Source organism: Aquarana catesbeiana, linkage group LG02, assembly GCF_042186555.1.
Source record: "Aquarana catesbeiana isolate 2022-GZ linkage group LG02, ASM4218655v1, whole genome shotgun sequence".
NCBI classification, from domain to species: Eukaryota; Metazoa; Chordata; class Amphibia; order Anura; family Ranidae; genus Aquarana; species Aquarana catesbeiana.
The window spans coordinates 241,981,708-241,998,498 of record NC_133325.1 but is presented as its reverse complement, the minus strand read 5'-3'; the positions used below and the strand labels follow the sequence as shown (position 1 = coordinate 241,998,498).

Here is a 16,791-nt window from a genome sequence, read left to right as displayed (position 1 = left end):
TTGAATCCTTTGTGTTACCACTGCACAGCTAGTACACCTCAGGGTGTTGGCTCCAGTGCCTGCCGTAGTGCATACTCATGGCATCCTCTTTGTTGGATACTGAATCAATCTCCCGTGAAGAGAGCAGTTGGCGTTGGTCTTAGCAGATGACATTCTCTCAATGGACTGATTGCGTACAAGATCTAGCAGGGTCTGATTTCTTCTGAAATTGTTACTGGAAATGGTCTGTCACCTGTAGATGACATTAATCAGCACGGTTCTAATGTGGGGGAGGTCCCAGGAGGTACCTCATGCCCCTCACCATTAGGCAGGAGTCTACCCATCTCTCAACCCCTCTCATCCCATCTCTTTACCCTCAGATCCTTACTCTGCTGTTGTGGGTTGAGTTTCTGAGCAGACGTATGTGCCTGCCTCTAAACATCAGTTCATGGACTGATCACTCAGTTTCGCCTTTAGAGAGCTCATAAGGATTTCTCTTCCTGTCTCATCAGATAATTATTGTCTTTGGAGCTTTATGCTGGATTTCTGTAAACCGTTACATTCCTGGAATACGGGATTGCTAACTATCACATTTGATTGTGTCCTCAACCAAACTGTAAAACCATCAAATGGCTGGAGTCATAACTGATCACATGTGCAGCACCATCGCCATTGCAAATCAAACAAGCAGCTTTCTTGGCTGTTAAGGATAGAAGGGCACAATTCTGCTTTAATGCTGAGTGCAGATCGGCCTTTACAGATTCAGCAGTGCCTAAAAAAAGAGAGCGACTGAGCATGTGTAAAACAGGACAAGACTGTGTATTATTTAAACCGTATAGACACTTATTTTTGATGGTTTACTTATTTATACCTGCATAAAGGGCCATCCTGAAGTGATCTAGCAGGATCACCTCCTCATTTGCCTTATGGTTAACACCCCCAACCCCCCCATGGTCTTGTTTCCCCTTCCTCCCAGTTAAGGATGGGCTCGGGCGTGTTCGCACACACCACGTGCAGAGCCCACCAGGAAGTCGGCCTGGCACTGCGCTAATCACAGGCAGTGAGACATTTTCCCGATGTGCGGCTGCAGAGATCGGGAAATGTCTCGCTGCCTGTGATTAGCGCAGCGCCGACTTCCTGGCGGGCTCTGCACGTGGTGTGTGTGTGAACACGCCCAAGCCCATCCTTACTCCCAGTAGTTGGGGTCCATACCGTCTCAAAGTGCCTCACCTGCCCCCTCTTCTGAATAAAACGCAAACAGGAGCAAATTTGAAGAACTCTTCAATTCTCTGACACACTCCAGAAAAGACATCTCAATTATTGAGTACTGGAAATCCTTTACTGTATTTTCTTTATTACATCTCTTTACGATTGTCCTTGGATTTGTTACTAATGAGAGGTCTGTTACCCTTTATGCTAATGAATACAAATTGCAGTTCTATTTCACTGTGGCTCTGCTCTGACAAAGAAAATTGAAAGGATGAGAGTGATAATTTAATTAAGGGTAGCTGCCCTATTGAAGCCGGATATATAGATATATATAGATATATATATATATAGATATATATATATATATATATATATATATATATCTATATATATATAATATATATTCACTTTTTTTTCTATCCAGTAGATCGTGCCATTTAAGACTTTACCATTGTCAGTAATTTTAACTGTGTATTTTAGCTGTGGCTGGCTGTTGCATCATTGTGTGTGCTTGATCAAGACCATGTAGACCGGTTATCTTCTGGAAGGTGGATGGGAAAGGATGGGCAGCAAAAACAAATGGTAACTTTTTCGATTTTCAAAATTATTTATTTTGCCTTAAGCCTACTTTGATACATTTTCAAGCTTCTGTTTCCTAATCAGTCTTGTTTGTTCTGCCTACCATTGTACCCTGGCATATGTCACCCTGTAGTAGAACTAAAAATCTCTGAAGATTTTCTAAAAAAAAAAAAAAATTCTGCTTTAAGGCCACATTCCTAGATCTGTGTGTGGTGTTTTTTTTTTTTTTTTTTTTTTTTTTTTTTTTTTACATCTTCTATAACATAATGCTTTCAGAAAAAAAAGACGTGCATACAAACTGGAGAATTGAGGTGCCACCTAGCATAGACCCCAGTACTCGCAATGGGGTCACCCATTGAACTGATGTTTTGTGGCATATACTTTAAAATTGAGAGCGCTATGATCCTCTTAAGGCCCGTACACACGATCGGACTTTTTGACAACAAATATACAAATTAGCTGTTTTGGAGCAACATCCGACCATGTGTACGCTCCATCGGACAAACTTTTTCTGTTTCCATCAGACTTTTGTTGGCTGTGCGAACGGACAAACTTTCCAACAAAAGTCAGATGGAGCAAAGTCCAATCGTGTGTACACAAAAGCATCAGACTTTTGTACAAATTACAGTACACAGCCGCGAGAATGTTTCCAGCGCAAACCCATCGCGCTGGTTCTCGGCGACAGGGTACTGTAAATCTCGCACTGGCTGCAATAGGAAAAACATTTTCCTACTGTGGCGAGCGGGAATAACCCTCTGGGGGCATACCAGGCCCTTAGGTCTGGATTTTAAGGGGAACCCTTACGCTGAAAAAACGGCGTGGGGGTCCCCCCAAAATCCATACCAGACCCTTATCCGAGCACGCAGGCTGGTCAGGAAAGGGGATGGGGACGAGCGAGCTCCCGCCCCCCTCCTGAGCTGTACCAGGCCGCATGCCCTCAACATGGGGGGTGGGTGCTTTGGGGGAGGGGGGCGCCCTGTGGCCCCCCCACCCCAAAGCACCTTGTCCCCATGTTGATGAGGACAAGGGCCTCTTCCCAACAACCCTGGCCGTTGGTTGTCGGGGTCTGCGGGTGGGGGCTTATCTGAATCTGGGAGCCCCCTTAATAAGGGGGCCCCCAGATCCCGGCCCCCCACCCTATGTGAATGAGTATGGTGTACAGCATACCCCTACCCATTCACCTAGGGAAAAAAGTGTCAATAAATAAAACACACTACACAGGTTTTAAAATGAAGTTATTAGGCAGCTCCGGGGTCTTCTTCCGACTTCGGGGGTCTTCTTCCGACTTCGGGGGTCTTCTTCCGACTTCGGGGGTCTTCTTCCGACTTCGGGGGTCTCCTTCCGACTTCGGGGGTCTCTCTGGCGTCTTCTCCCTCTCTCCAGTGTCGTCTCCACGCTCTCTGGTTCTTCTCTGGTGCCTTCTTCCGGGCTCCTCCGCTATCTTCTGCTCTTTTGCCGCTCTTTTGCTAGCGAATGAGCCCGGACATCTGGATCATTTTCTTCCCTCTTCTCTTCCTGAGATGTTGACACGACGCTCTCTCCGGCTATAATGCTGTCTTTGCGCTCTGCTATGACTTATATAGGCGGTGACTGGGGCATGCTGGGACTGTGAGGTCATAAGGGGGCATGGTCATGTCATCCTATGGATGACAGCGGAAAAAGAGCAGAAGATAGCGGAGGAGACCGGCAGAAGGAAGAAGGCACCGGAGAAGAACCAGAGAGCGTGGAGACAACACCGGAGAGAGGTAGAAGACGGCTGGGCGACCCCCGAAGTCAGAAGAAGACCCCCCCAAGTCGCCTACTAAATTAATTTTAAAACCTGTGTAGTGTGTTTTATTTATTGACACTTTTTTCCCTAGGTGAATGGGTAGAGGTACGCTGTACCCCATACTCATTCACATAGGGTGGGGGGCTGGGATCTGGGGGGCCCCCTTATTAAGGGGGGGCTCCTGGATTCCGATAAGCCCCCCGCCTGCAGAACCTGACAACCAACGGCCAGGGTTGTCAGGAAGAGGCCCTTGTCCTCATCAACATGGGGACAAGGTGCTTTGGGGGAGGGGGGCACAGGGCGTCCCCACCCCCTTTCCTGACCGGCCGGGCTGCATGCTCGGATAAGGGTCTGGTATGGATTTGGGGGGACCCCCACGCCGTTTTTTTGGCGTAGGGGGTTCCCCTTAAGATCCATACCAGACGTAAAGGCCTGGTATGCCCCTGGAGGGGAACCCATGCCGGTTTTTTATTTAAAATTTGGCGTGGAGTTCCCCCTCAAGATTCATACCAAACACAGTGCCTGGCATTGGCGGGGATCCCCGCACCAGTATGAACCCAGCTCGCACGGTGTCCATCTCGCCAATAAAAGTGGCAAGATTGACTCAATATCAGACAAGAATACAGGAGTTGACCAAAGGGTGGTGGTAAAGAGCTGAAAAACCACGTGATTTGGTGAAAGTTGGCTGGAAAAGTCCTGTCGTCTGTATGCAAGACAAACTTCTGGCCAACTCCCTTGGATTTTTGTACAAAGTCCTATCTTGTGTATGGGGCTTTAAATATACTGCTGCATTCCTTTTAATCCCTTCTTGTCAGGAGAGAATCTACATGTTTAATGGTATCGGATAAATAGGTGTTTTTGCTTCGCTTTGTTTTATATAATAGTTTCTAATTTTGTTTATTTTTTTATATAGATATGTTTGTTTTATGTGTTTTTATGTTTTGTGTGTTCTAGCCAATGTGTGATAATCATGACGATGGTGAAACTGCGGCAATCATTTTGTGCAATGCGTGTGGAAACTTGTGCACAGACTGTGATAGATTTCTACATCTCCATCGGCGAACAAAATCCCATCAAAGACAGGTAAAATGCAAAAAAGTTACTTAACAGTTGTGGCACCCTTCCAGCCAAAACTGAAAGTGTAAATGTTAGTTCATTACTATAAAAACTAAAAGCACAGTTTTCCTGAGGATTTTTTTTTCTTGATCCACTGGCAATCTTCAATTTTTCTGAACAGTATGTGACTGTTTACATCAGCGTGAGTGAGCTTTGCACTCCACTATGAATTTTAAGTAGCATGAATGTAATAATTATTGAGAAAGGCAACAAACATAAATATAAAAAAACCTGCGCTAAAAAGCAATTGAAAATACTAAACTGCAGCTGCAACAAAAACAATATCTGTGTAATAAACCAAAGCAAATTAAGTGCGCTTACAGTCAGGTGGTCACAAATCTACATTCATATATTACTTGCATAAATGAATAAATAAATATAAACTGTGAATAGTTAATCAAATACCACACAAAAAAATACTTATAAATATATGAATTAAATTGGTAAATTGAGTGCACAATAAGTGATAGACCGTGTAAATAAATGTAGAATAAATAAGTGTAAAAAATTGAAGAATCAAGTATCATAAATGGTAGATAAAAAATAAGTGAAGAAAAAGTGAAAAAGTCCATTCATAAACAATTCAATGGAGACGCATCAGTCCCATGAAGGAAAAGTCACATATCCACAATTCAATGGAAACAGCCAGTGTAGGTGAAGAAAAAAAATGGTGTGAAGGGGTATCCAGACAGACAGCAAATCCAGAGGACAGTATAGATGGACCCTTACCAGGAATGGTGGGCCTCCCTGATAGCGAGGTCTTGTATGCGTGCAGATATAGCCCTCTGCAGGGACAGCTGGATGGTGGCATCCGGATCAGCCGATGAATGAGGCATTCCCACGGGGCAATTCCAGCTCGTCTACCTGGAGGGGGGCACCCACTGCATTGCATTTCTTTATTTCCCCAGCCCTTTAGTTTTTGCAGAAAAGACTTTTGAAGAGCCCAGAATTGGCCTCTAATGCTTCTTTCTCAGTTCAAAAGTTTCCAGGGGGTGGAAACATCCCCACAATCTAGCCTCTCCTTCACTCCCTCCCTGTGGAGGACAAGTGGGTGTTTTTGTGACTTTTCCTTCATGGGACTGATGCGTCTCAATTGAATTGTTTATGAATGGACTTTTTCACTTTTTCTTCACTTATTTTTTATTTATTTACTATTTGATACTTGATTCTTCAATTTTTTTACACTTATTTATTCTACATTTATTTACACGGTCTATCACTTATTGTGCACTCAATTTACTAATTCATATATTTATAAGTATTTTTTTGTGTGGTATTTGATTCATTAACTATTCACAGTATATATTTATTTATTCATTTATGCAAGTAATATATGAATGTAGATTTGTGACCACCTGACTGTAAGCGCACTTAATTTATTTGCTTTAATAATTATTGAGACCATCATTTGCTATCAGCAAAGTGTTCACTGTTGGATTCTGCGCACTTACTAGATCATGCAGAAATAAATTTCACATGTTGCCAAACGTGCTCACAAAGTTCTTGGTTGCCAGTCCCTTCTAACATTCAAATTTACACAGTTGATGATCTTTTTCCCTTGAAGCACGGTTTATACAGCTGCAACTTGGAACCTGACTTGTGAGACCCCAGGTCACGTGACATGTGAAATCCCATTTTAGTCCATGAGAGCTGTCTTAATTGGCACTACTGAAGTCGGTTCGACATTAGAAAAGGTTCCTGTACTGCTTCAAGGTGACTTCTATCTGACTTGTGCCCATAGACTTTGAAGGCACTTGCCTCCAAGTCGGATCCTCATCTTAACTGATGTGATTTGGATCCAACATTACAGGAAGATTACACAGGCATTTCCTGAAGTTGCTTCATAGTCATGCTGAAGTCATTTATTATAATCCACACAGGTGTTCAAAGAGGAGGAAGAGGCAATCAAAGTTGATTTACACGAGGGCTGTGGGAGAACTAAACTGTTCTGGTTGATGGCTCTTGCTGACTCTAAAACCATGAAAGCAATGGTAGAATTCAGAGAACAGACTGGTAAGTTTTACATGTAGATATAAAATTGTAGAATATGCAGCAGTGTCCTGTATACCTATTATTTATTTCTCCATCTATTTAAAAATGGGTTTCCTGTGTAAGATGCTGTCTTTAATGATTTTATGTATGATGCTGGCCACCCATAGAAAATAAAGCCAGAGGTAAAAATTGAATTGTAATTTTTATTGGTAGTGCCTATGCTCTAAAAACTGTTTGCGTTTCAGGAAAACCTGCAAGCAGCAGCTCGGAAACGTGTCGCTTCTGTGGCTCCAGAAATGGGACAGAGCTATCTGCTGTTGGTAGTGTGTGTTCTGATGCAGACTGCCAGGTGAGTCAGAAGCTCATACAGACAAGACTTCCATAGATGATGATTAGGTCATCACTCTGATACCAAATTTTCTATATTTTCAGGAGTATGCAAAGAGTGCCTGCAGCAAGACCCATCTATGTGGGCATCCGTGTGGAGGTGTGAAGAATGAGGATCATTGTTTGCCTTGCCTACATGGTTGTGACAAAAATGCAACAAGTCTGAAGCAGGATGCAGATGACATGTGTATGATATGCTTTACAGAGGCGCTTTCTGCAGCTCCTGCTATTCAGGTTGGCCATTTGCATTGGTGGAGGGCTGGTCATTGAAAAGAACTTTACACCTTCCTGCATGTTGTTTAGAAGTGATTTTTGTACACGTTCTCTTTGGCAGAAATATGAAAGTAGTTCTCAGCAGTATTAATTCAGACATGTTTCACAAGCATTTTTTACAGAAGAAAAATTCCTGTTTTTAGTCTTGCTGAAATTAAAAAACATCAAATAGTCCAACTATGTTAATGGAGAGGATCACTAGAGGCGAATAGAAGAAAGTTACTTTTTTTCTCAGTCTGTGGTGTTAGTATGGTTGCTGAGACTGCTACTGATGTACTTGCTCTGGTTCATGTTGCTGTTTGTGTTAGTTGTGTCAGAAAGCCAAATAGAATAGAATTTTTTTTACCTCCTTGTGTGGAATGTCAGTGTTAAAGTGGTTGTAAAGCCTTTAAAGTTGTTTTTTTTTTTTTTTTTACCTTTTAATGCATGCATTTGTATGCGTTAAGGTAAAAAACATTCTGTGCTGCACGTGTCCCCCTTCACCACCTTGTAATTACCTGAGCCCAATCCTGATCCAGCACTGTGCATGAGAGCAGCAGCTCTCCCGACTGTTCCTCTCCCGACTGTTCCTCTCCCGACTGTTCCTCTCCCGACTGTTCCTCTCCCGACTGTTCCTCTCCCGACTGTTCCTCTCGGCAGCAGCGGGAGCCATTGGCAGGGGGTCAAGCTGCCTTTGTCTGTCAATGGACGCTGACAAGGCAGCTCGGAGAGAGCCCGCACGAGTACCCCCATAGGAAGCAGCTTTTTTGAGGTCACTTGCCAAGGAGCCATGAGCGCCAGGGAGGGGGGGGACCCCAGAAAAAGAGGGATCAGGGTTGCTCTGTGCAATACCATTGTATAGAGCAGGTAAGTGTGTTTTTAAAGGGAAAAAGGGAACCTTTTTAGGCCTCATGTACACTGCAGCTGGTAAACGGACAGTTAGGAGCATTTAGGCTTTTTTTTTTCATCAGCCCCTGAACTCTCCTCAATGTTATCTTGTGGATACATGTACTCTCAGGCATTTTATAGTAGTTTAGACACAGCTGAGGTTAGAAGCAATTTTCTGAAAGCAAAAAATCGTGTTCAGGACAGTAGTTTAGATGCATTTTAAACGCCAAATGCTTGTAACAGCGTGTAAACGCGGTACCTCCAATTTATAAGTGTTTTAGTTTATAGGCGTTTTTTAATGGGGAAAAAATTTCTGACCATTTACAATGGGGGAAAAAAAGACTTTCCAGAAAACTTGTTGGCTGCAAGGAGAGAGATTTTTCCTGCTTTGTGGACATTTGGGAGGCTCTACTGAGGTTATCTAAAAAGAAAATGCTTCTAAACTCAAACGCTCATAAACGTGACATGCAAAAGTGGCAAAACAGATGTTTTTAACCATCGGTTACTAGCGGTCAAGTTCTAGCGTTCGGAGGAAGTTTTCAAACGTCATCGGTTCATTTCAGACACCTTCTGTATGATGATGTGTAGTATATTCTCATATGTGTTCTTTGTGTAAAACAATGTTTAATTTAATCCATTATAGTTTGCCAATTTGTAAAGTTTCTTTACATTTGCTTTCTCCTTGAAGACATAGATTGAGGGGGATTTCTTTCTGTCAGAGCTTCAACTCTACTGAATGCAATTTGGAGAAAAGAAACCTAACCACAAACAATCATTTCTTATTTTTCATTCTTTAGCTTGACTGCAGCCATGTGTTTCACTTGCAATGCTGTAGACGGGTTCTGGAAAACCGATGGCTGGGACCACGAATCACTTTTGGATTTATGTCCTGTCCAATCTGCAAGGTTAGTCAAAGAAGAAAAAAATGCCTGAAGGAAAGACCAGACACACCTTGTGAATAGTAATATTCTCATGCTACTCCTAAAATACGATGATATATCTATAAAATTAGATTTGTGTACAGTTAATGTTTGAATGTAGACCGATTTAGATGTCATGCCCAGTCAGCATTTGTGTTCCATTAGATTTATATGCATTTGGTACTGTGTACATAGTGGGAGTGGAAGGGCACAAGAAATAAGGCTATCCCATAGACTGTACATGACAGTCGCCCAGTATGGCATTTCTCTTTCTATGGAAACAGGCAGATGCTATTTGATAAAAGTTTCCTTTGACCATGACCAGCCAAACATTTCTGGTTGGCATTATACCCTGCTGAGATGATCAGCAGTGGTCCAGCTAACTCCCTGTAAGGACACCTTACAAAGCATGCATCTTTAAAGTGGATGTAAACCCGAAAATGTTTTTTTTTTTATATCATACTGTAGAGCATAAGATTTAATATCATTTGAGCCCAGTCTTGCCACACAGCGTTAATCCATCTCTGAGCAATCCTCTTTTATTGTTCAGTGAGAAAAATCTTGACAAACTGAGAAAAACTTTGTCAAATCCTCCCCCTTGCTGTGAGTGACAGGTGATTTACATCTCGTGCACTAGCCTAAGACACAGGCATTATTTTTTAATTCCCTCCCCCAATCCTGTCTTCTCCAGCTCTGCAAGGATTGGATGTTCCACATCTCAGCATGATTTGGCATGCTGAAGTCATGTGGTTACTTTCCTGTCTTTTCACTGGATGTTAGAGATCATAGCAGAAGTTCAGCATTAGAAATACACAGGAGAAAATGCATATTGACAAGGGGAGTGTAGAGGTGGGCGGGGAGTCTACTGACATCACGACTCCACCCACCGAGCTCCAGACAACAGACCCACCCACAGAATATGCAGTTTTTCGGGTCTAATAACAGACAGAGGGGAGACATTTGACAGGTAAAGATACATACAGGAGGCATGTATATCCTTATAGATTTAGAAAGGAGTAGAGTATAGAGTTTAGAAAGGATGACATTGGGTTTACATCCACTTTAAATTTCAATGTTGACAGAACAAGGGCATAGAAGTGAGTGCTTATTGTGGGGACACCACTTCTATCCCATTTACTGGATAAAGTGGCTGCATGTATACATTAATATTGGTCAGTTTGAAAACATTGCTGTAGATTTAGAAAAACTATTACTTTATAAATTCACTAGTATCCTATAATCAGTACCTTCATTTTCTGTTGTGTTGATAACCTTATCTGGTATTTAAATTGTTTGGAAAATACACAGTGCATTTTTGCAGAATGAATGATGCTAAATTGCAATTTTTTTGTTTAGAACAAAATCAATCATACAGTATTAAAGGATCTCATGGATCCAATAAAAGAGCTTTACGAAGATGTAAGAAGAAAAGCGTTAATGAGGTTGGAATATGAAGGGCTGCACAAAAGTGATGCAATCACGACGCCAGGAGTGCGATTTTACAATGATCCAGCTAGCTATGCCATGAATAGATATGCTTACTATGTCTGCTACAAATGCAAAAAGGTAATGCCATATGTGCACACTTCTCTTCTTCCCCGCCCCCCCCCCCCCCCGTTTCTGTAGAACAGCTTGGTACCATCAATTGGCGTTAAAACTGGAATCATGACTTCACATACAGTGGAGACGATTTATGAAAAAAGTGAACTTGTCTGCCCTGCACGGACAAAGCACAGGTTTATTTTAGAATGCATGTAAAAGATGAGCTTTATAGTATCTGGTAATGTTTTAAAACCCTGTTATTTAATATGTACATGGTCAGAGCAATACTATTACTTTTTTTTTTTTTTTTTCTTATGGAAGTGTGTTAATTTCATCGATTAAGTTAACACAATTTTAGGTGACTAAAATACGACTAAAACTAAAATTGCATTCTAATCAAGACTATGACTAAAACGATAAAAAATAAAAGATTTTCTCATATTTAATGTTGGTAATACATTCAGGTAATATGTGCAATGGTATTAGAGCCAATAGAGATTCCAGTTGTTTGTTTTTTTTTATATTTTAAAGTTGCACTTCTGTTTGTCAAAAATCAATATTTTTGTTTATGAAACGTGGTGTTTTATCAAGACGTTATATATTACAATGGCTGAATCTGTGTCTGTAGTGCATGTTCAAACCTTAATACCATAAATAATATTTTATTAGATTTTTACTCCTGGAGTATGAGTTTAGAAATTCTAGAGAAATGCTTAAATGTATTACAATTTAACTAAACCCATTAGATTTTAGTCAACTAAAATACCACTAAAACAATTAAGACGACTAAAATCTGACTAAAACTAAATTGAAATTCGAGTTCAGCTTTAAGGAATCTGCTGTAATAATTTCTCAGTGTGTCCTTACTCAAAGTTACAATATTCTTTCCCTGTAAGTGTAGATTTTTATTTTAACAGCCTTTACTTTTGTCATGTTTGGTGAAATTTGCAAGTCTATCTTAATTTGGTGCAGATTATTCATAGTCATTAAATTTGCCAAACAGCCAATACTTCGTTAGTATATCAACTCGATTATCACTCAGACAGATTTTCAAGCTTTGTGGGATCGGACATGAATTCTGTGCATTCGAGTAGTGGAATAATGTTGCCGTCCTATATCTGCTTGTTGTGTCAGCATACCCCAGCAATTCCACAAAGATGACGAGCAGGAAGACCTCTACCTATCACTGGTCATCTTTTGTTTGATCTCTTTATTTTTATGCTCATTTTTTTTTTTCTTAGTGAGGGTTCTTTTATCAGACTTTTAATTTGGGAAAATATATTCTCTTGTCTGTACCCCAGTTAATTTTACATCTGCATGTAACGAACTGACTGTTTATATGTCTAGGCATATTTTGGTGGCGAAGCCCGTTGTGATGCTGAGGCTGGACAGGGAGATGACTATGATCCAAGAGAGCTAATATGTGGAGGGTGCTCAGATGTGTCCAGGGCTCAGGTATGAAAAACGTGATTGGTATCAGCAGCATATTCTGTCCTGTATTTAGAATAAATCAAACAATTATCACTGTAAAGTAGTGCTCTTCAAACTTGTGGCCCTTTGCCTTTATCTGGTCCTGGAGCACTATTCTGTCAATTGACATCAGTTATTGGGCACTATTCCTCCTACTGACAACATTGCTGGGGCACTATTCCCCCCATTGATAACAGTGATGTGGCATTTTCTACTGCCACAGTCTATTTAGAGAGTTTGGAGACCTCTGCTGTAAAGGAATAGCTTTCATTATAGTACATATTGACACCAGGCCATTAATGTGAGGCAGACTGACATCCCATTTAATGCACCTTTCTAAATCTGTTAAAATAATACAATGTTAAAGTCCTGATGCACGTTTTTTTCCTGTAACAGATGTGCCCGAAACATGGTACAGATTTCCTAGAATACAAATGTCGTTACTGCTGCTCCGTGGCAGTATTTTTCTGCTTTGGAACAACCCATTTTTGTAATGCCTGCCATGATGACTTCCAGAGGATGACCAGCATTCTTAAAGAAGAACTTCCACATTGTCCAGCAGGTTAGTACCACAATTGATTGCATGGAAACTAAACGGACAGCGACTTTCTTAACTTTTCGATGGATGAGAAAACTGTATTCATAAAGACTTGTTTATGGCCTGAATTAACCCATCTCTAAAAAAAAGGCAGCTCTTTACCTGTATGAGAACAAGGACATACCTTGTTTGTTTATTTCATTTTCACTGTCTGCAGCTGGAAATTATGAGACTGTAGAACTGATGTGGTTAATCGAATAGTGAGTAACCAGTACACTGCCCTTTCTATAATGCACCATACTCTTGGCCTCTGACTGCTAAAGTCTGTAACAATAGCAGGAGGAAAACCAACATAATTTAGTGTTCGTTAGTAGTGTATGAATGGATAGTGATTTTTCATACCTGGAAACACCAGGTATTTCATTTTGAATCCTGGAGCTGAATTTGAGTGATATGCAGCGGTGGAGGTGTGCATTAAAGTGGAACTTCAGCCACAGACCTAGAAATTTATTTGGGAGAAAAAAAAAGTTTCCTCTTTTAAGATGTGTTGAATGCTCAGCTCTGTCCTATAATTCATTTATTTGTACCCGCCAGATAATATACTGCTCTATTTCTGGCACTGCAGCTGTGTATCTCATACAGTGAAGAGATCCCCTCTAAATCTATTCCTGAATCCATTGCTTTGCCATGTGCTGCAATACACTTTGAAATACTGGAATACTTTTGTAAGACACCAAAGCATGGTTAAAGTGTTACTAGACCCCGGACCCTGCATTTACTATCTCTGGTCTCCAAAAGAACATGGAAATTCAATTATTGTAGTAAATATAAACTGCAATACCTTTTCTCATCAGCAGTCTTGTGACTTCTATCAGTATCTGTTTAAAGCTTGTAGGAGAAGTTTTCATTCTCCTCTGACAGTCCTATGAGGCTGCAGGACCCCTGACCCTCTATCTGGACAGTGCTGATCACATGCACTCTCCCAAGAAAAAAAAAAAAATCTCTCTAGCAATAAACACCAAACTGAACACGTGCAGAGTGTCCCCAAGGCTCTGTCAGGAGATGGATTGGGGACTGTGGAAGGAGAGGATCAGATAAGACAGCCTTTTTACACAATGTAGAGGATTAATCCCTTAGGTTCCACAGTGAGTATAACAAGCATGCTTTACCGCATATACACACTGATTTTACTGTTGTGGGTTTAGTAACGCCTTTTTAAGGTCAAAAGCAGACTCTGTTCAGAGCCCTGCAGTGTTCCCAGAAAGATTGGATTTATAATCCTGAATTTGTATATCTTGTAATTTTATAAGGTGCTTTGGGCAATGAGTGTTGTCTTACATTCCATTCTCAATTTCCTCTTGTAGGTCCAAAAGGCAAACAACTTGAAGGAACAGAATGTCCTCTTCATGTGGTTCATCCGCCCACGGGAGAAGAGTTTGCATTGGGATGCGGAGTGTGCAGAAATGCTCACACTTTTTAAATGAGCCTATGTTTCCTTTCCACTTTTGTTAAATTTTCTTTCTTTTTTGTGAATTTCAAGACAGACTTCAGCAGTCTGTCACGCCAGGCAGGTTCTGGACGACAGCCTTCGGTCAGGATGGGACCAAAGAGTCTGCGAACAAGGTTAATCAGGAAGGAGGCCTCAGATTCAGCTGTGTATTCACAACACATGCTCTTCAAACCAAACCTTACATGTTCTTGTCAAACTGATAACTGTGCGGTGCTTGCATGTGGTCATTACATATAGCACCAGATGTGCACAGCACATGCTTGAATGCACACAGTAGAGGGAGGCTCCCCATATCAAGGTTATATATAATGTATACATATATGTATGGCCAGAAGATAAGCCACAGTAATGAACGCTGACTTTCCAGTAGCCCTTGCATCTCGTGGGAAGAAAGGAGAATATTTGTTTATCTACTAGACTGTTAATTTAACTCTATGGTTGCTGGAGAGCCCTGCATTGTGCCCAGCAGAGAAGCGAAGGGTGGTTCATGGCGTTTGGCGGGTACATAAACCTAACAAGGTATAAAAGTTGTAACAAATGTTGTACATAAAAATATCAATGTTCGTCCCGTATAAAATTTATTACATTACAAAGGCAGTTTCATTTAAACGTCTGGGTTATGTTTGAGCCTGAACTTTTAATGAAGTGCAATACTGAGTGTGCCTCATATCTTTGCAGCTGTAAACTTTATGGAATGTACATGTCAATAAAGCCACTGTACATTTTTATACAGTGACAGTCTGGTGAATGTTTAGGATCTTATTTAAGAGGAATGGCTTTTAAAAAATAAAAATAAAGAGTTAAATCATATCTGTCATGAGTTTCTGAATTCCATTTTTTATTATGTATTTTGTTGTGGCTACCTTAGTGGTACTGTACAGTGAAGCTTGTAATACATTGCACATTTAACACACAATATAATTCCAACAAAAGAGTACATGGCTTTATACTAGAGATGTAACTACATATGACTGGAAAATCATTACAAATTAGTGAATAGTGATGATGGCTGCACTATCTTTCAGTCATAGCAGTCTGTAAAGGGTGCCTGATTTATGGTAACAAATGCTATTGTCTATTATTGCCTGGGTAGATAATTATGGAGCCAGATGGGGTCGGCTCTCCTAATGTTCAGCTGGTCTGCTGTGACCGTAGTTATGCCATTGGTTGTAGCTAGAAGGTGGCCTTAATGTCCACATGTAAGAACGTGGTAAAGGAAAGAGTTCATTACAAATGTTGTTCAAGTTACTTAAAGGGTATTTCCACCTTGCATCCCGACTGGGAGAATACCTAATATTTGCTGCATGTCCCCATTCAGGGCCGGCCCTACCATGGGGCCCAGTGGGCCCGTGGTCCCAGGCGGCATTTTAAGAGGGGCGGCAGCCATCCCGGCTGTCTCCCGAGATCTGCCTGTGGGACTGCTGGGGAAGGCTGCATCTAATAAGTGTGCAGTCCGTGCTGCCTGTGATACAGTTTCACACTGAGCTGATATTGAGGCTTGCCAGAGCCCTCAGTGTGAAACTGACATGTAATTTAACTGAATGCAGAGAGAGACCAGCTGTCAAAATTGAGTGTTGATGTCGGGGGTGGGCGGGACTCAACAGCTATCAAACACCAGCCAATGAGATGGGGTCTGGGCGTACCGTTATGTGTATGTGGCCCCTGCCCCCTTTCTTAAGCAGCCCAATCATTGGCTGGTGTTTGATAGCTGCTGGGTCCCGCCCACCCCGTGTCCCATCCACTCCGACATCACCACTGAATTTTGACAGCTGGTCTCTCTCTGCACTGCCTATGCTGACACTGAATTCCATGTTAGACCAGGCAGACAGGGCAGAGGCTTGGGTGCTACAATCTTGAACAGGGAGAGGAAGCACGGAAACACACTTGTTAGTGTTTCTGACAGTCTAGATGTGGAATCCGGGCAGAGATGTAGTGAGGAGGGCAGACAGACCAGTGTGTCTGCTAGTTCACAGTCCCATCTGAATGTGCTCTGTTTTGTTGAGTGACGGTGTAATCAGACTCCTTGAGGCTGCAAGCCTCTGAAGCAATCAAAGGACAATGTCATACATTCTAATCGGCTGCAGTTCCCGACCATCTGATTACACAAAGGGGGGGATGCTGCTTCTAGTTCACAGGGTCTGCACAGCCCCTTGTACCTGGTTGAAGTGCACTGATATGGTTTCTGGCTTTAGTAAAGAAAGGCTGTGAGAGCAGGAGCTTCTACATTTTCTAGTTCTTTTTATTATGTCCCTATGCCCACCATGGTCCCTAATGGAAGGTCTGTACTTGGATGGGGCTGGAAGGGTGGTTTGTGCTGAGGGGAGTTTAGGTAGGACTGTGGGGGGAGAACTGTACTGAGTGGGGATTTGGGGGGGCAAATCTTCATGGGAGAATAAGACCTTGGGGGGGGGGGGATTTGTACTGAAAGGAAGCGGTTGGTTGTCAGCGTTCTCATGCAGTGCGATTTTGGAGCCCATTCATTTTGAATGGGCTTTAATTCACACCAGAACACAGAAAAATGAATGCATGCACTACTTTTTGGTGTTTTTTTTGCAATCTGCTTTACAGGTGGCGTTAACAATACAATGGCACCCACAGAAGATCACAAGGGTAGTGCTTTCCAGCAGCATCAAAAATGCTC

General features: G+C 41.8%; 1 protein-coding gene across 18 annotated transcripts in view; it reads left to right on the top strand.

Annotated features, from left to right (window-relative positions):
* Window positions 1–14,960, top strand: part of MYCBP2 (MYC binding protein 2) — a 370,986-nt gene extending 356,026 nt beyond the window's left edge. For all 18 annotated transcript variants that reach the window (XM_073614281.1, XM_073614278.1, XM_073614285.1 and 15 more), the window contains 10 exons: window positions 1,669–1,770; window positions 4,490–4,618; window positions 6,532–6,664; window positions 6,889–6,992; window positions 7,076–7,264; window positions 8,968–9,075; window positions 10,447–10,656; window positions 11,980–12,087; window positions 12,499–12,664; window positions 14,005–14,960. In XM_073614281.1, the coding sequence (XP_073470382.1) occupies window positions 1,669–1,770; window positions 4,490–4,618; window positions 6,532–6,664; window positions 6,889–6,992; window positions 7,076–7,264; window positions 8,968–9,075; window positions 10,447–10,656; window positions 11,980–12,087; window positions 12,499–12,664; window positions 14,005–14,120 (1,365 nt within the window). In that variant the 3' untranslated portion in view covers window positions 14,121–14,960. The remainder of the gene's footprint in view (window positions 1–1,668; window positions 1,771–4,489; window positions 4,619–6,531; window positions 6,665–6,888; window positions 6,993–7,075; window positions 7,265–8,967; window positions 9,076–10,446; window positions 10,657–11,979; window positions 12,088–12,498; window positions 12,665–14,004) is intronic.
* The last annotated feature ends 1,831 nt before the right edge of the window (window positions 14,961–16,791 follow it).